At 26.6% G+C, this 21503-nt stretch overlaps 1 protein-coding gene across 4 annotated transcripts in view; it reads left to right on the top strand.

Annotated features, from left to right (window-relative positions):
• Positions 1-21054, top strand: part of LOC111631371 (high mobility group protein 20A-like) — a 26724-nt gene extending 5670 nt beyond the window's left edge. Inside the window, exons 2-11 of one of the 4 annotated variants that reach the window (XM_023375601.1) lie at positions 7837-7876; positions 7968-8110; positions 9065-9194; positions 11480-11538; positions 12663-12866; positions 14226-14343; positions 16350-16399; positions 16515-16599; positions 20368-20583; positions 20787-21054. In XM_023375601.1, the coding sequence (XP_023231369.1) occupies positions 12687-12866; positions 14226-14343; positions 16350-16399; positions 16515-16599; positions 20368-20583; positions 20787-20929 (792 nt within the window). In that variant the 5' untranslated portion in view covers positions 7837-7876; positions 7968-8110; positions 9065-9194; positions 11480-11538; positions 12663-12686 and the 3' untranslated portion in view covers positions 20930-21054. The remainder of the gene's footprint in view (positions 1-7836; positions 7877-7967; positions 8111-9064; positions 9195-11479; positions 11539-12662; positions 12867-14225; positions 14344-16349; positions 16400-16514; positions 16600-20367; positions 20584-20786) is intronic. The other 3 variants (XM_023375600.1, XM_023375599.1, XM_023375598.1) reach the window with 3 other exon arrangements.
• The last annotated feature ends 449 nt before the right edge of the window (positions 21055-21503 follow it).

Here is a 21503-nt window from a genome sequence, read left to right as displayed (position 1 = left end):
CTTTTACCAGACAATTTAACAATTGATTCGAAAGTGTACTGCCATCGAGTAAACAAATTGAGTAATATCATCAAACAGAAAAGGCCAGAATTGATCAACAAAACAGGTGTAGTGTTTTACCACAATAATGTCAAATTTCGCACAAGTTTGGTAACTTGTCAGAAACTGTTATAACTTAGATGGAATGTGCTATCATACCAACCATATTTGCCAGATCAAGCACACTCAGATTATTACTTGTTCTGGTCTATACAATTTTTTTTAACTGTAAGATATTTACTTGAAATGACAATGTCAAAAATCACTTGGATTAGTTTTTTGTAAGCAACGATCAAAACTTTTATGAATATGAAATCATGATACTATCAGAAACGGTGACAACAGGTATTTGACCAAAATGGTCGATATATAATTCAATAAAATATTTATTTATTATAAAAATATTGTCTTTTTTTCCATGGAAAAAGAAACAAAATTACTTTCTGAACAATCCAATATTTTATAAAATACAAGGGAAGCAGCACTTCCACTGCTTCCAAGGACGGCACACCACTGCTAGAAATAATAATAATGATGAAAAACGAAATGTGATGGCTTATTTTTGATTCAAAATATTAAAAAGTGTTTAAGATTAGACTTGTAGTTTATTTGGTTATATTTGAAGTGCTCTAAAGACTACAATCTTTCTATTTTATAAAACATTTTCAATAAATATGTGTCTCATAAGGTAAAGATTAAATTCTTAAAGTATTCCTATATATAAGAATAGACAAGAAAATAAGCATGAAAAATTAAACTCTGATTGTCTGTTTATATTCTGTCAATATTGGATTCTAGCAAACTAGAAGTGCCACCATTATTTTTCTCTCACTTCTAAGATTTGATCAATGATTTCAAGTATTTACAACACATTTTGATTTAAAAGTTTGTTGTAATCTGCATATATTTTGAGAGTAGTTATGTATGTGTTAAATACTTTCCTAATTACTTTTGTGTTTATAGTTGTTTGAGACAGACAATTCCTATTCTGAATGATGATAATGATAGTTCATCCAGTTTCATTAAGGATGTAGTTTTACTTTACCTTTTAATACTTACAGCACACATTTATTTTTAAAAGTTTGTTGTAATCTGCATATTTTTTGAGAGTAGTTATGTAATTATTAAATACTTTTCTAATTACTTTTGTGTTTATAGTCGTTTGAGACGAAAAGATTCCTATTATGGCGGAAAACAGATTTCGTTACGGTGCAGTTCTATTTTGTTTTTAAGATTTACTTTATTAAAGTAATTTTTAAATTAAACTTATATTAAACTTACATTATACAAATCTTTTATCNTATTCAATTGTATGAATATACTTTTAAAGAAAATTATAATTAAATATAGTTTTGTAAAGAAACGTACATAAAAATAACATAAAATATTCTTTACTTTTTAAATATTAAAACAATCCACTTAGTTAAAATTGCTCCCTACGAGTGGCTCATGGATGGAATCAGAGACAATCTTGTAGGTGTGTGGTGTGTGCATGCATGCCAAATCCTGAGGGTACCGCTATATCAGTTAATGTCAAATGCCTCTTTTGTTGCATCACTAGTATACCTCAAAGGACGTGACAGGGTTGTTGTAGATTTTAAATGTTTCTCACCATAGCTGTAAAAATCTAAATATGTTAAACTTAATAGTCATTTGTTTTCTAACTAATTCATTTTAGGATCAGGTGTCCATGGAAATTTCCAAAATTTACAACTTTTCAGTCACTCTCATTAAACTGGAAAAATTTCTGTCTTTATTACATCTAATATTGCGAAGAAATCAGTCCCCACTGTACTCTGCTAGAAATTGGTTCGGTTAAGCTTTTGTTTAAGTAAAATTCCAGCTCTTTCAGCAGGGTTTTATTTATGTTCCTAATTCCCTGATCTCTTAATTATTTAACTACTTTTTAAGTAGAAATAAGTTAATAAACCAGTTACTTTGTACTTGAATATTTGTAGTCTTGGGAAAGAAGTGGAAGACAAATTTTTATGACAACAGATACATAAATCGTAAATTTAAGGAAAATAAATTCTAGAGCTTTTTTTGTACCTTGTGCATCTCATTCATTAAATTTGCTTGTAAATGATGCTTCCAAAGTAACAGTTCATTTTTTAACATTGTACAAGAATTATACATGTTTTTTTTCTACATCCCCTTAAAGATGGGACATACAAAATCATAATATCACTGGTTTAACATTGAAATCTGTAAGTAATATAAGATGGGAGAGTAGAATAAAGCAGAATAAAAAAATCAAATATTTTAATGGATTTTTTAAACTCCTGTCAACTATACAGAACTATCATAAAAACTTACCAGTAAATTCCTATCAGTTGGGTTAAGTTATAAATCTACCCGTGATTCACACACATAATGGGGTGAGGGCGGCAAACATCTAGCAGGCAGGCGGCTAACAGCCCAGAACCAGTCCTAGATAGAATCATTGGAAGCGTTATACGATATTTTGGTGTGTAGCTTCCACCAACTAAACTAAGTGAGGTTGGTGCTCTGTAAAGCGCATGTGCGAATGCATATAATCTGGCTGTTTGGAAGCTGACCTGGTTTCGACAATAAAGTGCTTCCATTCCACCACTGATATTTGAATATACAATAACAATCTTATCTTCTTCACATGTAGTATAGAAATTTGTAATAAGATACATAATGTGGTTATAATAAAATATTAATTTTAATTAATTCAAAGTACGTTAAAATATGAAAATAATTGCACAATATGTATTTATATTAGGTTGTTCGGAAAGTAATTTCGTTTTTTTTAAACCACTAGATGGATTAGTCGTACTTTTCTCACCATTTTCATTCTAAACTGTATTATCATTATATATTTTGACAGCTAGCATTTTAAGGCTTATTTGTAAAAAATTTTGTTTGATTTTGTGCAATTGTTTATTTTTTGTGTCCCATCAAGTATGGAAGATCGAAAGCAGAATTTTTGGCATGTTTTGCTCTTTTATTACCGAAAAGGTAAGAATGTTCAAGCGAGAAAAAAATTGTGTGGCATGTACAAAGAAGATGTATTGACAACAACAGTGCCAAAACTGGTTTACAAAATTTTGTTATGGCAATTTCAATATTGAAGATGCACCACATTCTGGATGGCCAGTTGAAGCCAATGAAAACAAAATAAAGGTACCAATTGAAGCAAACTGCCGAATAATAACACGTGAAATCACTAAGAGATTAAATTTGTCAAATTGAACTGTTTACGATTACTTGAAACAAATTGGTTTTGTTTCAAAGCTTAATATGTGGGTTCCACATGTTCTTAAAGAGAGATGCTCTTTAAGAACTCTTTGGTGGGATTTAAAAAAAATTTTTTTGGAGCTTTTACCAGACAATTTAACAATTGACTCGAAAGTGTACTGCCATCGAGTAAATAAATTGAGTAATATCATCAAACAGAAAAGAACCTGTTTTGTTGATCAAACAGAATTGATCAACAAAACAGGTGTAGTGTTTTACCACAATAATGTCAAATTTCGCACAAGTTTGGTAACTTGTCAGAAACTGTTATAACTTAGATGGAATGTGCTATCATACCAACCATATTTGCCAGATCAAGCACACTCAGATTATTACTTGTTCTGGTCTATACAAATTTTTTTAACTGTAAGATATTTACTTGAAATGACAATGTCAAAAATCACTTGGATTAGTTTTTTGTAAGCAACGATCAAAACTTTTATGAATATGAAATCATGATACTATCAGAAACGGTGACAACAGGTATTTGACCAAAATGGTCGATATATAATTCAATAAAATATTAGTTATTATAAAAATATTGTCTTTTTTTCCATGGAAAAAGAAACAAAATTACTTTCTGAACAATCCAATATNAGTGGTGTGAATGTGCCATATGTCTGCTAGCATACACAGTGATATTTCATACTTTGAACATTCCAGAATTTGAATACAAAATTTGAGAGAACTTTAACTCAAAGTTCAAATGATGCTCCTATGATTGAATTATGCATGCAGTGAAAAAATGCACTTGCTACATAAACCCCAATCTGCACTGTATCCAAGTTGTCTCTCATTCTCCAATAAATTTTTCTATTTGCTTGCATTTTTTAACTTACCTTTATAAATGTAAACAATATTACAATAGTCTTTTATGAAGTTTTTATATACTAAATAGATGAAAAAATGCAACTTTCTAATTAAGGAAGAAAATTTAATAGATTGGCATAAAAATTATAAATCATAATTATTACATTAAACATATTACTATTATATATTAAATCTAGTTCTCAGAGAATAATTATTATCTTCAAAGTATAAAATTATAAAGGATACCTTCATTTAAATTTCACTTCAACACGTATGGTAAATACAGTATAATAATTTATATTTATTATTTTCATTTTAATTATACATTTTAATAATAATCTTTTTAGTATTCTAATTAAGAGTATATATAACCATAATAAAATTTTAAATGAGTTCATCTTTTGATCAACAATTTACAAGCTTTTCTTTAAGATAGTTTAATAATCTAAGATTTAATAAATATAGATTGTATTTTCATTTAAAAAGTTTCTATTTATTGTTTTAAAATGATACTTGTTAAATTTTTATAATAGTGTCAAAAAGTTATTTTTTAACATAATACTTTTAAAACTTTTGATTTTAATAGTAAAATGCTAGAATCAATATAAATAACTTTTATTGGAAGTATATGTAATAATAAATGTTAATAATTTATTTGAACTGTTTTTCTTATATACTAAACAAAAGAAAAATAAATAATCATAATAGAAAGCTATAACTAAAAATGAAACTTCACAATTTTTTTATTGTATACTGCTTATTTATAGAAAAAATATTAACTAATTTTGTCTTCTAGTTCATGAAATGAAATATATTTTATTAGTGAATAAAATGAAATAAAATAAATATTTTTAGATTATAAAAAGAAAATACTAGTGTGCGGATATTATAAAAATGAAATTAATAACAATAATTATAGCTTGTTTTAGTTAACATTATTTTATACCTGAAAGTTCTATTTATGCATATTATCAAACAAGTTGTATAAAAGTTGTTTTTTTTTTTATAAATCTAATTAATATATAATGTTTAATACATTATTTAAAAGATTTTTTTATTACTTGTAAGATTCATATCAAAATTCAATATTGTAATCTAATAATATATCTGGAAAGATTATTTTTGCATAGGTCATGATTTAAATAATGACAGGAAACAAACTAGAAACTTTTTGTAAATAACTGAATTGACCTAACTGTTTAAAAATAAGTAAGTAAATAAAAAATTGTCAATTGATAATATGAGAAGTTTAGCTGTTACCATATTTTAATTATTTCAAAATTTAAAAAATATTGAATTCTTTGTACATAAAATATTATATAAAATAAAATAATATAAAATATCATTTTTGTGTTTTTATAAAGCTTTTGCTAAAATTATAGTTTGAAAAGAAAATATAAGTTATATTTATGTAACTAAGTTATAAATTATAAATTATTGTGAAATTTTCTTATAAAAATTTTCTTACTGGAAAAATAAATGTTAATGAATCAAATAAAAAAAGTCTGAATTCAGATTGTTTTAAAAGTAATTTTATGTTACTAATCAAATTAACAATTTAGCCTACAGAAAAGCATTACCCAATAAAACTCAGAATGCTACTTTTAACAAATTTGAATAACTCAATTTTTAATCCATTTGAAAATGTCAAGAGAAAAGAGTCAGCTTGAAGCTTAATTTGAGTTTATCAAGTTTTTCACATACTAGTTATATATCTTAATTTCAAATTTATTTCTATAAATATGAATTTAGAGTAAAAAGATCTATACTCTAAATAAAAATATCAGTGTTACAGACCTAAGGAAGTTTTTAATATAAATTTACAGGTATTTAAATTTAGCTTAAAAAATTTTAGCATTTTGAAATGATTTAGTACAGTAATTTATTAAAATGAGTTTTTTAAACATTTTAAGTAATGATTCAATAGAGTGATATGTAAATATATAGAAATGAATTGTAGTACAATTATTGTATTACAGTATCATGACAGAAATTTAAAGTATGATTTAAGTGATTTTAAATTTTTTAAAAATTTCTTTAATTAAATAGTTTCTAAATGAAGCAAGTAATAATGCAAGGAACCTTATATATATACACTGGGCAATTTGTAAAATGTCTTAGTTGTTAGAAAGAATTGCATAACCTTTATTTGAAATTATATAATATATTGTTGTTTGTGATTCATAAAATGTAGACAAACGTTCATCCAGTTTCATTAAGGATGTAGTTTTACTTTACCTTTTAAAATTTATTTTTTTAATTTAAATTTTTATATTATATAAATTTTTTATCCTAAGTATCTATCTTGTGCATTGCTAATCAATGCAATTAATTTTACATTATTCTGTGTTTTATAAATGTAGGAGCTACCCATAAATTAAATTATACAGGTATGGATGGGTGGGTATGCAGATAATCATTAAGATGCTTTACAAGGGTGTTTACAAAAGTATTAGATAATGCTAGGGTCTTTGGTAACAGAATGATTCCTTTTTGTTTCTGAAGTGTTGCATAGTAATTATACTGTTTATGTCACTGCTTTGTACATAATTAATAAAATATGTAATGTTCGATACCTCATGCTATGTATTATTCCTTAGTGCAATTAAGCAGGTTGATTGAGGATATTGTTTATGTAATTTTTAGCAGTGGGTATGTAGGTGTGATATGTTATACAGTATTACAGGATGATAGTTGAAACTTATAAAAACAGTAATTTATGGATGATTCTATATACTGATTCATAAAGATCCTTATAATTATTTAACTGTAACAAAAGCAAATACTATTTACATTGAAATATAGTCTGTATTAAATTCTTTTTATATCATGTTTATTAGTGGTGTGAATGTGCCATATGTCTGCTAGCATACACAGTGATATTTCATACTTTGAACATTCCAGAATTTGAATACAAAATTTGAGAGAACTTTAACTCAAAGTTCAAATGATGCTCCTATGATTGAATTATGCATGCAGTGAAAAAATGCACTTGCTACATAAACCCCAATCTGCACTGTATCCAAGTTGTCTCTCATTCTCTAATAAATTTTTCTATTTGCTTGCATTTTTTAACTTACCTTTATAAATGTAAACAATATTACAATAGTCTTTTATGAAGTTTTTATATACTAAATAGATGAAAAAATGCAACTTTCTAATTAAGGAAGAAAATTTAATAGATTGGCATAAAAATTATAAATCATAATTATTACATTAAACATATTACTATTATATATTAAATCTAGTTCTCAGAGAANAATTTAATATTAAAATATATGTTTAAAATTGTGTAATTGCCAAAATAAAAAAATATATTCAAGTTTGCATCTTCAAGAATAAAGTTCCTTTAAAATCACAAAATAACCTAACTCCAAAAGACCTTTCTTTGTGCACTATTGTTGGAATCTGGTGTTCAGTTCTTCATACCTTCACCAGAACTAGGACTACTTCATTATTTTAAGGAATCTTATTCATCAAAATGTTAACTTTAAATTTATATTTTAGCTATAAAACTATATATATATAACTGTAAAACTAATATATTGTTTTATAATTATGCAGCTTAAAAACATTGTAACAAATATCCATTTATAATTTTTAATTATTATTATTATATAAATTAAAATATTTATTTTTAAGTTAATATCTTTTTGTTTTAAGAATTCACAATTTTTATATATTTATGTTACATTGAATTATTAAATTATTTATTAATTTCAGGCTAGTAAGATATAGAATGTCTACAGAATTTTAATTCATTGTGAGTATTTAATTTTAAAATTTAATTAAAATGATATCTATATTAAATAACATTTTTAGACAGTTATTAATTTTAATATTCTGTTTGTCAGGCAGATAATTTTTATGAAAAGCTGAACCATTTTTATCTCATTTTAAAAAATGCAGAATTCATCAGGAAGTTGTATTTCAATTTTAGAAAATCATTCAAATATTAATGAGGGAAATTTAATGATTGCAACAGAGATTCCTCAAGGTAAGTGTTTTAGAATAAACTTTATTTAAGTCATGTAATAATATAATGTAATATATAGTTTATACATAAATGTTAGAATATCAAGATTATCTGATAAAGCCACATGTTTGATTTGCTCTAATTATTCTTATGACACAAGTAGAAAAGATTTTTTTTAAAGATTTATTTGTAAATGAGATAATATGAAAATTTTTTACTCTTTCTACATGTTATTTAAATATTAATGTAGCCTTGAAGGCTTCCTTTTAACAGTGCATGAAATAAATAAATTTTTTAATCATTAAATTGATCTATTGATAAAAGTTTAAATTATTACTTAATAAAAAATTTCTAATATGAAGCTATATGAAGGTCCAGAATTAAAATAATGTAATAAAAGATTAGGATGTGTGGTAAGTCAAATCAGTATTTTCATTATTACAAGAGTATTTAAGATATGAATAATAATGATATTTAAGATTTCCATTAAATCTTTTTAAAAAAATTAAATACTTAAAAAAATTAATGGAAACAAAAGATATTTAAATTAAAAACTTAGACTTTTTTTTTACATTTTATGACATTAAATAAATTAATTAAAAGAATTAAAATCTGACATTTTTATTTCTGATGTTTTGTGTTGAAATGTTTAGATCTCATTCATTTTGATTTGTCATTTGACATAAAAGGTGATAGTGTGTAAACAAGGTGGCTGTTAGCATGTGATCAATGTGGCTGTTATTAAAAGTTAAATCTGTTACTTATCTTGTTTTGAATAAAGTGAATAACAATGAAAATGCATATGTAATGCACATTTAAATATACAAATAATAACATGAAAAAGGAATATTATCCTGTAATTTTCTTAAACAGCTTTAATGAAGGAATGACAAGTAAAAATTAAAAATTTTAAATTTAAAAGTTAGCACAAGAATTTGTTCTGTGCATTTTGATGATGATTGCTTTGTTTATCAGCCATTTACTAACAGAAGACAATTAAAACCAAATGCTATACCAACCAAATAATTTATATTTTAATGAGTATCAGAATAAGCTGAAACATAAGCAAACTTCACCTTATGAGAAGTTATAAAAGAAAATGAAGGTTAGTCAATTATGAAATATTTTTATAATTTAAAATGTAATTTTAATGAAAATTTATTTTTTATCATCATATATATCAATTGATTTTTTTATATAATCAGATAAATTATATAGTGTCATTACTATTATATAGTTTTGTTTATTACAGAGTATTGTTCCAGAAGAGTAAATGAATTATTACAAACAAAATTATTAATTATAAAATTTTAGATCTGAAATTGAGTACAGGAAAAGATAGTTTTTTACTGAAAATAATTAAGAAACTTAAAATATTACCTATGTTATTAACTCATTGATTATTGGAATTCAAAATATCACAAGAAAATTGTTATGATATACTTAACAGAAGAAAAGTCTAATCATCCAGTAATAAATGAATAATCTTTAAAAGTTAAGCTCTGTAATCTGTAAATTCATTAATTCTCTGAAAATATTCCATTAAATTGGAACAGTCAAAATCAAGGTCATCAAAACACCAAGAATAAAGTGTAACTATCTGATGTATTACAAACCATTGTCAAACGTAGTCTGTTGTCAAACACTATGTTTTCAAACTAACACATGAATTAAAATTAAGAAACCAGGAAAGTGAAGAGTGCATTACAACTATTTCACTGAATTATTAAGAAATGAAAATGCTATGAGAATTGAATGCTAATAATGATTGTTAATAAAAGTTATTACTTTAAATTTTTAAAAAGTTTATAAAATTAGTTTTTGAATAATTTTTTTCTTTTGATGAAAAATTCAAATAAATTACATGCATTTTACAGAAAGTATACATTTACATTGAAGAATGTAAAACTGGTCTTCTTGTAATGAGCATTTTGTCATCTGATTCAGAAAATTATAACAATTCTGTTGAAGTGTTCTCAATATCAAAGGCAGGCTACTGGGATTGAAAGAAAATTATAGTTTAAGAAATGAACATTATTAAAAATTCACATGAATATCAACATAACTGGTATTTATATAAATTTTAAAGCCAATTATTCTGATACATTAATAAAATATGACAAAGGAAGTATCCAAGATGATACCTCATTGTGAAATCCAAAATCCACTGAATGGTTTCTCTCAATTATCATCATTTCTCTTTTGATAATAAACAAACATTACTCTTAAGTTTGAATATTTTAACTATTTAAATTTTATATTTATAACACTATATTAATATTGTTTTTAATGTGTTTTGTTTTAAACTTTTCATATCTTTTAATATTGGGAATTGTTAATAAATTTTTGGTTGTATTAATTGACTATATTGCTTCTGTTATCAGTATATTTAATAATTATAATAAGACAATCCTTTGTAAAGTATTTTCAAACAAATCTTATAATACTTAAACTGTACAAATCCGAACAAAGTTCATTACCAGTTTGCACTACAAATATATTTTAGAATTCTGGACATTTATTATATTTACCTGGTAATGCATATAATTTTTAATGTTATCTATAGGGGAGTCATTAGTCTAATTCATATCTAGAGATAAGTTTTTCATAATGAGAAAGAGAATACAATTTTTAAAATATTTATTAGGATTAAGTCAATTACTCAAGAATTGGTTACAATTTGTAATTATTTAATTACGTTTTCTGTTTATCAGCTGTAAATAAATGTTTGATTTGTAATTGTTAAAACCTGCTAATTCTTCATATTTATTCAATCACTCTGACAGATAGTTGATGTATTGATAAATTTCACATTCTTATGGAAAGATATTAGAAAATTAAATGAAAAAAATTAAAGATACTAAAAAATTAAAAGTAAGAATGCAAGTTATACCTGTTAAAATGTGCATAGTTAATCTCAACATTATATCTCATTATTTTGCTTTCATATTTTATTACCATGCATAATTATACAGATTTTTTACGTATACATCATAAATGCAATTAATTAGACCTCAAAAAATATTCTGCAGTTTTTAGTGAATAGATTTTTGTTCTGAAAGAAGTATTAAGTTCAGTGAACAGATGCAAAGTTGATTTACAGTTTATAACAACTTTTTTTCTTGCATGTAATTTTAATAGTTCTTTGAACTTTATTTTAAATTCTTGCTAAAATTTAAAATATCTATGATTTTAAAAAAATTTATAAATTATTACTATTATTTTTATAGAAATAAAAATATTTAAATGCCTATTTATAATCTCAGATTTTAAGAATAGATGCAATTCTTAAAAATGTTTTTTGCTTTTTAAATTGAATTTTATTTTTTTATTTTATTTACAAAATTTTATATATATATAATTAAAAAATTAATTTTTTTTTATTTAAAGAAAATAATCAGATTGATACTGTAGTGCACATTGATGATGATGCTCATGATTCAAAAGAGGTAAGTGAATTAATCTAACTTGGAAGATAGAACAAAAACTATTTAATATCAAAGTGTAAGATTAAAAAGTACTTCAAAAAGTATTTAATGTTAACTTTGACTATAAGTAGGAATAAATATAATAAATATACAAAGATATTTAGTGAAATTTTTAGATGGTCATAAAATGTATTATATTGCAGTTTTCTTCAAACAGAATTATGTGTTATTAAATTAAATTGTGTGTTAATCTTTTGATATTTTAATTGAGATTAAATTATATGTTAACCTTTATATTTATACAATGAATTATTTCATTTGTTTCCTTTTTGAAATTTATTGATTGAAGCCCATTAGCTAATGGAATGCTCAAATATAAATTCACTTATTTATATATATTGTTAATTTCTAAAAAAAATTAAAAGTATTATTATTTTGTTCATTTTTACTTGTTTATGATAATTTTATCATCAGTACTGTTACATAGTACTCTAGACATTTTCTTTATTTTTTATAATAAATAAAAAGGTTTTCATTCATTTTCATTCTTCCTTTCTTATAAGCAAGATAAATTTATTAAATTTCTTCTTATGTGGTAGAGTCAAAAATAAACCGAACTTTTAACATAACTTTTTATTACAGTAATAGTACAAACGTTTACAGAAGTTGACTTCAAAATAAGCATATTTAGCAACTACATACATCTGCCAACATTCATACCATTTATTAAAACTGTCTTGCATCCTATTATATATTACTGCCTTGAGTACAGTCAGTGCAACATTTTTCACTTCAACTCTGTTTGCTGATTTGAATCTGTGACCTTTGATCTTTCAGTAGAGATTGGTGCAGAATTTAATGTTAATAGTTGCTTGAGGCATAATATTACTTTTTCAACAGTGCACACCTACGTATTCCAATTCTTTGATGTTTTGTGTTCTAATACGTCCAAATACAGGCATCTATTGCATGTCACACAGGCACTGACATTTTAAGAAAATGTTTGAACAGGCACATACTCATAATTACAGCTGTTGCTAAGCAAATTGAAAATTTGATTTATTTTTGACTCTATTACATAAAAGTTTATTTTGAAGTGATTAATGTATCTTGATAAACAAAGTGAAAACTATTTTGCATTACAGAAAAAGAAGGGATGGGGAAAAGCTATGAAAAGAAAACGTAATATGTGGGATGTGGGACCACCTAGACAACCTCTGACAGGCTATGTTAGGTTTTTAAATGAGAATCGAGAAAGGATTCGTGCTGAAAATCCTAGAGCTTCATTTCCTGAAATAACAAAAATTTTAGCTAATGAATGGAGTAAACTTCCAAGTTCTGAAAAACAGGTAATATATTACTTTTTAATAAAGTAAATGAATTTAACTCTAGATAACTAATCATTCGTCCACATGATGATGCATCTCCACTTGAAAGTGAAATTCAGAAACTTTCCCGCGTTTCTTGCCGGTCATTCTTTTTCAACCTTAATAATTTGAATAAACAGTGCCATGTGTGATGTAATTGTGTTCACACGTCAATTAGAAATTGACTTATGGCTATCCCGTAGTCTGCTCGATGAAAGTTTAGTTACTACGTAACTTTGTTGCAAAGTAATGTACATTATGTACATTGTTATGTACTGCAGATGTAAACAGTTAGTACATGATAAATGCCATTCCCTATTTGGGAAAAGGTACTGATCCTCAGAAACAAATATTGGCTATGTTTTTCATAAAGGAAATAACATCTATTTTACATGGAACAAACTGTAACATTACTATGGATAACAGGTTCACATCTGTATCTTTGGCGGATGAACTATTGAAGTCACCTTATAATTTGATCTTAGTTGGCACTCTTAGAAGTAATGAAAGAAAAATTCAAAAATTCTAAATCATGCACTATTGGTACTTCAATATTTTGTTATGACGGCAATAAGACATTAGTTTCATACAAAGGCAAGTCAAATACAGTTGTTTATGTTTTGTCGACTATTTGTAATCAACTTAACATCGATAAAAATACAGGAAAACCACAAATAATACGTTTTTATAATAGTACAAAGGGTGCGGTAGACACAGTAGATCAAATGTGTTCAAATATGAGACGAGACAAAACAAAAAAGTGGCCACTATGCGTGTTTTATAATATGCTAAACCTATTGGCAATAAACAGCTATGCTATCTATGTCTCTAATAATGTCAGAAACAAAAAAAAAAAAAACGATGTCCCAATGGGATTTCTTTATGAAGATGGGTGACAACAGCGGTTACAGACAGTGCCTTTGAGGTATGATATCAGAACCATAATACAGGATATTCTAGGTGATGTGCCCAGTGTAGAAGCTCCTACTCATTCTGCGTTAAATCTGCATAAAATATGCTATTTATGTCTATCGGAAGCTCAATGAATGACAAAACACTGTTACATGAAATGCAAAAATGCGTTTTGCGGCCCCCATAATGTTAACATATGCAGTAACTGCATGTAATTTTATTTCCTAAATATTTTGTCCTTATTTAGTTCCTATTTATCCATACTATTGTGCCATGTAATAAGTTCTTATTTTTATTAAACAATTTTGTTAATATTAACATTTTTTAATGCGTAGTCCACTTGATGAATGTGTAGTTATAATGTAACTAGAATTTAAGTTTAGTTATCTAGGGTTAATTACTTATACATAATGTAAATTATGTTATTAGGGATATTTTGAAGAAGCAGAAAAAGACAAAGAAAGATATATGAAAGAATTAGAACAGTATCAGCAGACTGAAGCTTATAAAATTTTCACTAAGAAACAACAAGAAAAGAAAAGGAAAGGTATTTTTATTGCATTAAATTAAATATTAACTATTTCATATGTATTTAAAATAATTTAAATTTTGTATGATGGAGTTATCTGAAGATTGCATTAACTATTTTAACAAAAATAACATTAAAAAGTTAAACAATCCAAAAAGCAAGACAATGATAAATCACATCTTTCAAATATAAATTGTGCAAAGTGTCACCAATTTGTTTTGGTGACATTTTGCATAATGGACACACTAACAAAGCCCAGATAAATAATTGAAAAGGTCTGGACTTTTGTTTATTTATTTACTGTAGTTTTGTATTTACTGTTATCAGGACAGTCAACTCATCTTTATACATATTATATAGATTCACTATCTGTTATTTGTATGGAAGCCATAGATTCTTACCATTATTATTATTTTATTAATTGAAATTACAAATAAGTATTTGGTCTCCTATCTTATATTCTTGTATGCTCTTTGAAATGTAGTATATTTCATTCAATAAAATAAAGCTCTAAAGTATCTCACATTCATAAATCTTTGTCATAATTCTAATCTTCAAATATTCAATTTATAAATTTCTTGTGTTGTGTAATTATGATGTTTTCAGTTATAATGATTACATAAACTAAACTCTTTAATCCTTGTCTTATTATTTTTGAACAATTTTTATTCATAAATAAATTTTTTTGAATTTTTTTTCAATTTATAAACTTTATAAGTGATTACACTTTATCATGAAATCAATCATTTATAATTTTATTGTATGAGTCTATTGTACGTACAGAGTTCCTACTCAAATTTTTGTTTTAAATTCCCTGACTTTCTATGACCCTCATGTTCCTTACAGTATGGCACATTAATGAAATAAAACATTACTCAACTTACTATGCACATACATTAGTGCTTCTCCAACTTTTTAACTGGTTATTTTTTCTAATTAACAGTTATATATTTTTTATGATCGATGAATTAGTAAAATCAAAAATAAAATAAGAAAGACAGAATTATGGCATGTCTTCTCTACACAAAACTAAAATGTTTTATTAAATAATAATTTTTCCTGTTAGTAACTCATAACTAAAACTTCATAGCTTTGAAAAAAAGAAAAAAGCCTTTAATTTTATTAAAAGAATTTAGTATAATCCATGTACAAAAGTATAAATTTATTAAATTTGTCCTTTAATAAATTTTCCCAGTTTATTAATATTTTATAAAGTTTGGAAAGAGTTTCAGAAATCAGAAATTGTTTTGTTATGTGATCAAAATTATTAAAATGATAAATAATACCATTTGAATTAATAAGTTATTTATCATTTTTGGTTCTTTGTTATCATTTTTTTCCATCAGTTAACATATTCCCTCAAATTGAAAGTGTAAAGTGCAAGAGAGAGAAAATTTTTGAAATATTTTAACTTTCTATCAACATTAGATTATTAGATTTTTCTCTCAAACTTATAATACTGCATAATTAATACAACAGTTTTAAAATCTAAAAGTATTTAAAAATTTAAAAATAACAATTGATATTGTTGTATGCTTGTATATTTTGTGTGCTATAATTTTGGGGAAAATTTTGGATCCTGAAAATATTCTGCACTCCTTTTTCATAGTTGCATTGTACCACAATACTTCTGGCTGCCTGCAGACAGCTATACTTGGTCATTCATGCTGTCAGCAAAATCAACAAGGCAACCAAGGAAACAAATTCCCTGACTTTCCATGACTTTTTCAGAACACTAATGTAAATCCCTGATTTTTCCTGACTTTCCATGTGCATAGGAACCCTGTACATAGTGAAATGTGGATAAATTTTACTGCAAGAGATTTTGAAATAGCAATTGTCTAAGAACAATTTCAAATGATACATCAGTTCTCTTACTTAGTTAAATAGCAAAATAGAAATGAGAAATACATACTTTGCAGAAACTTACATTTAACTTTCTTTTTATATCAAATATTTATTGGAGAAAATAAAAAATAATTTAGATTACATTAATGTAATATATTCACTTCTAATTTTGTTAGATTTAGAAGATAATGATGGGAATGTGTTACTAAATTCATCTAATACTGAGGTAAATGAATAATAATCTCATTGGATAACAAAATAAATTTATAAACATTAGTATAAAATTTAATTAACCTTAATTTATTTTTATCATAAAATGAGATATGTTTTGATAAAACTAGTGCAATGGAGAAGATTCTTTTAGAGATGATGTTCCTGGTTTTGACATTCCAATTTTCACTGAAGAATTTTTGGATCATAACAAAGGTATGTATGTATTTTTTAATTTAGGTTGTAAGTGATTAAACAAAATTTGGAAATACAGTGGTACCTCGGTATATGTCTGCTTTAGAATACGTCCAATTCAGAATATGTCCTGTTTGGACGAAACAAATTTTGCTCGGTATACAACTTAATTCAATTATACACGCCATTTACGAACAAGTAGCACTTTCTTTGTACTAGACCAGACTAGACATTCGTGGTGCCACAGTTTATAACTTTGTTAAATTTCTTCTGATTTTAATTTGTAAGTAAAATTTTATTATTTTTATTAATCATGAATTGCAAAAAGGCAAGTGAAAAGCAACAGAAAACTAAAAAAAAAATGACTAGAATCACAATGGAATTGAAAAAAGAGATTGTTGAGGAATATGAAGGTGGTACACGTGTTCGAGATTTAACTGTTGCATACCGTATTCCGAGAATGACGATATCGACAATCGAGAAAAATAAAGACATTATTAAATCTGCTAACATTGCAAAAGGAGTTAAATCAATTTCTAAACAGAGATCAAAGACATTAGATCATGTTGAGAAATTGCTTTTGCTTTGGATAACTGAAAAACAGTGTGCTGGCGACATCGTATCAGAAGCAATTATTTGCGAGAAAGCTAAAAAGATACATGCTGATCTCATGAAAAATCAAGCAGGAACTAGCCAGGAAAGCGAGTTGTTTAAAACCAGCCATTTTTTTTCATGAGAACGGATTAATCATTTTTACATTACTTCTTATGGGAAAGGTTGGTTTGGTATACGTCCTATTTGGTATAAGTCCAAACATTAGGAACGGATTAAGGTCGTATACCGAGGTTCTGCTGTATTTAAAAGTTTGATGATATTTATAAAGGATCCAATGTGATTGTAAAGTCACTCTGCAGTGGGCCATGCCCACTGTGGCTTGGCTATGTGTTGAGATCATTTAACAGATACTAATGCCATAAATGTTGTACCTCTGAGTAAAACTGTTTAATATCTCATCATGCTCACCATCAATCAGAGTTTTTCACTCGGAGACTGTATTTAGGGCCAGTGACATGTATACTGAAGATATTAAAGAAATGTTTGCCAGAAGGTTTCCTAGGGTCTAGAAGAATTCTCCATTGAAGTAGTGCAAGGTCTCATCTCTAAGTTTTAATGAACTTGGAAGATGAAGCAAGAACAGTTGTCCCAATGTTTTAATGGATAACAAGCTGTCCGAAATCATTGAAAAGATGTGACAAGCCCTTGAAAAGCATTGCAGAAGTTAGCACAAGAGACAAACATCAGTTACAGAAGTGCACAAAAAGCTTTATGGCGATAGCTAAAGTTCTATCCTTAGAAAGTGAGTGTATGCAGGAATTAAAGCCTGCAGATTATGAGAAGAAGAAGGAGTATTGTAAGTGGTTCTAAGATTTTCTAGGATATGAAGGAATCAAGATGCTCACAGAACTTTCTTTATGGATGAGGCTTAGTTTCACTTATCTGGCACAATCTGTTTTCAGAATAATTGTGTATAGAGCACTATACGTTCACATGAAGTGCATGAAACACTATTACATAATCTGAAAATTGGTGTGTGGGGATAGCAATATTGAGACAGAATTATTGCATCCATTTTCTTCTATGAAATGATTAACACGAATACTGCTCAGAGATTCTTCAGCCATTTATTAATAACTTGATGAAAGTGATGTACAGAATGGTCACTTTAAACAAGATGGTACAACTGCATATACCACTAGGAGTTCAGTGACGATATTAAACAACAGTTTTAGGGTGAGGACTTTTGATCACCAGATCTATCACCACCAGACTGCTGCTGCTGGAGAGCAACAAAAAGAACTTTGTACAAGAACAAATCCACGCCATGCATGTGTTGAAACAAGTCATGTGTCGTCACCACTTCCATTACTAAGGATACTTTAATTACAGCTTCAAACAACTTGTGCAGAAGAGTTAGATTGTATCTTGAAAATGGAAGACATCATTTTCAGCATCTTGTGTAATAAAGTCAAAGATGAATTTCCTGTGTATCTGAGGTATCTGCATAAGAGCAAATATCCCAAAACTGGATGCACATCAGTTTATTAAAATCCATGACTCATGGATTTTAATAAACTGTTAACAACTGTAATTAAAATATGTGGTGACTTTCAACACAATCTGCCTGCGACATCATTACTTTGTTCCTGGAAACTCCTCCCATTTCCCATCCATTGTGGAGTGACATTATGATTGCACTGTAATTTCTGTTGAAAGTAAATCAGTATTTTGCACAAAAATTGATATCTAACATTCACAATATAATAACTATTATTAGATAATTATTATAACACAAATATTCTGTACAAAAATGGATATCTAATACAAATTGATGGTAATTGACTTTCTTGTTTGATTTGATTAAAGGTCATAACAGTTAAAATGATTAAAAAGCAATTTCAATTAAATTTTAATGCATATTTTAAACTTTTTATACAGTATAAGCAGAAGAACATGGAAATTACTTGTCATTAATTTAATATCCAATTTAGTTTAAAATAATTTTATTGTCTCCATAATATATAATTTAAAATTTGATTCCAAATTCATGGTGCATCTTGGAATCAAGGAAATATAATATATTCAGTAAGACCCCCGCTTAATGCTGATTTGATATAATGCCATCTACTCAAAGCCTTAAAAAAGCTCAAAATTTATGCTGATTTAAATTATTGTGGCATTTTATTGATTCATACATAATATGATTATTTACAAACATGAACCAATCAGAAAAAGGTGGCAAAAAGTTGTACTTTCTTTAAATCCATGTTTGTTTTGTTCAATTTTGGAAAAAATATATCATGGATGCCATAGGAAATATCAGCTTTGTTCATGCATTTATCAATTAATTCTTTCCAAGCAAAGTGTGGAAGTTATGGCTGAAGGTATCCAAGAATTCTCAACAAGAAGAGCCTATCATTGTATCATTAGGTTGATCAAACTCAAGCTAATTGATACAGCAGGACTATGAGATGTAGACGAACAGGATATTGAGGAATTACAACAGTTTCTGGTGAGAGCCTTACTAATTATGACCTTCAAGAACTGGCAGAACATGGAATTCATGTATAACTGGAAAATAGAGATTCTGAAAACGAAGAACCCAAAAAATTTCTGTACAGATTTCCTTAGTAAAAGTTTGGTAACAATAACCAAAATCATTGATCAAATTGTAATGAATGATCTAGATTTTAAAAGGAGTGCAAAAGCAAAACGAGGCATTTTGGATGCAATCTTCTGCTACTGACCTTTGCTTAAGAAAAGAAAAAAGCAACAAATGAAACTTTAAGATTTTATTGCAAAAGAACAAGAATTTCAGAAGTCAGGATTCAGTCAGAAATTTTTAATTTTCAGTCATGTGTTCCCCTATCCTTATTTACTCTGTTAAAATTTAGCAAAGAAATTCTTTGCTAAATTCAGATTAACAAACACAGTTTATTCAGACAAAAATATTATAAATCTTAAAATAATTGGATTTATTTGGTATTATATTTTAACTTTTTGTTATTTTAAAAATTGTATTTCATTGCATAAATCATGATCATACTGTATTTAAGTTGGGATAATACACTTTAATGTCAATTTATTTAGAAAAAATCTAAGAAGAAAAAAACAAAGACAACGTTAATTTGCTAGTAATATTTTTTAAAAGATTTCATTTATATATATATATATAAATCTGATTTGTCAAATATTGAATTAAACTATTATTTATTTATATTATTCCTTCAGCTAGAGAGACTGAATTACGTCAGTTACGCAAATCGAACACAGAATACGAAGAACAAAATGCAATACTGGGAAAACACATTGATAATATGAAGGGAGCCATAGAAAAATTAGAAGTGGAGACTATACAACAGAGAAATAATAATGCAGCCCTCCAGCAACATTTGGAGAATTTGAGAGCAACTCTAACTGCAAGTTTTGCAGCCATTCCTCTACCAGGTATAAAATTTCCAAAATTAAATTCAATGCAACCCTTTCTTCTGTTTAAGAATTTTATATTTACTATATAAATCCCAAAAGTATTTATATAGTTTTGTTATAAATGGGAACTTGTGTTAGTATATTTATTTTGACAGTATTTAATTTATCAGATAATTCCTAATGTTTACCCATTAACATTTTATTTTGTTTTAACCAACTAGGTAGTAACGAAACTCCGTCCATAGAGTCGATAGACTCCTATATGGCCAAATTGCACAATCTGATTCTGGACAATCCACAAGAAAATGAAGTTCTTATATCTACAGTTCGTGATATTGTCAGCAGACTAGACTACCAAGGATGATGAGAATTCATGGCCATTCATAACTTATTTATCTTTGGTTCTGCCATAATTTGTAGATGTTAATCAAAGCCTCATGTCATGTCACGTCATGTCATAATGTCTGTATGTCAAACACTAATTAAAAATTTGTAGGTTTAATCCATCTTTTCTCTAAATATATAGCTTTTCTTCACAATATATTAATGTACAGGTCCATCTTTTAAGTCTTTGTAGTATTAACGAAAAAAAAATTGATTCAGCATATTAAGTTTTCAAATGATGCAAACAAAGGCTCTCCAAATGTGTAACTCCCTTCAAGGTTAGTCTTGACATTTTTATTTTTTTATCAACTCCCTCCTTGTTTTACTAATACCACTAAGTCTGGTGATCCAGTATTAAACAACCATTTTCATAGAAAAGATCTACATTAGGAGAATGTAATTTGCATACAAACATAATTTTTAATGAATGTTTCAATGGGTTATTAGTACAATCTACCACTTTGATCCTAATACAAAGCACAGTTTATCATTAATTAATTTAAGGACCACTGATATACACAACAATTTGATATGAGAGTATCAAGAGAAACACC

Source organism: Centruroides sculpturatus, unplaced genomic scaffold (assembly GCF_000671375.1).
Source record: "Centruroides sculpturatus isolate CEXI.00-Female unplaced genomic scaffold, Cexi_2.0 scaffold534, whole genome shotgun sequence".
In the NCBI taxonomy this organism is placed as follows: Eukaryota; Metazoa; Arthropoda; class Arachnida; order Scorpiones; family Buthidae; genus Centruroides; species Centruroides sculpturatus.
The sequence above is the reverse complement of the archived record's forward strand: the minus strand, read 5'-3'. Positions and strand labels throughout refer to the sequence as shown.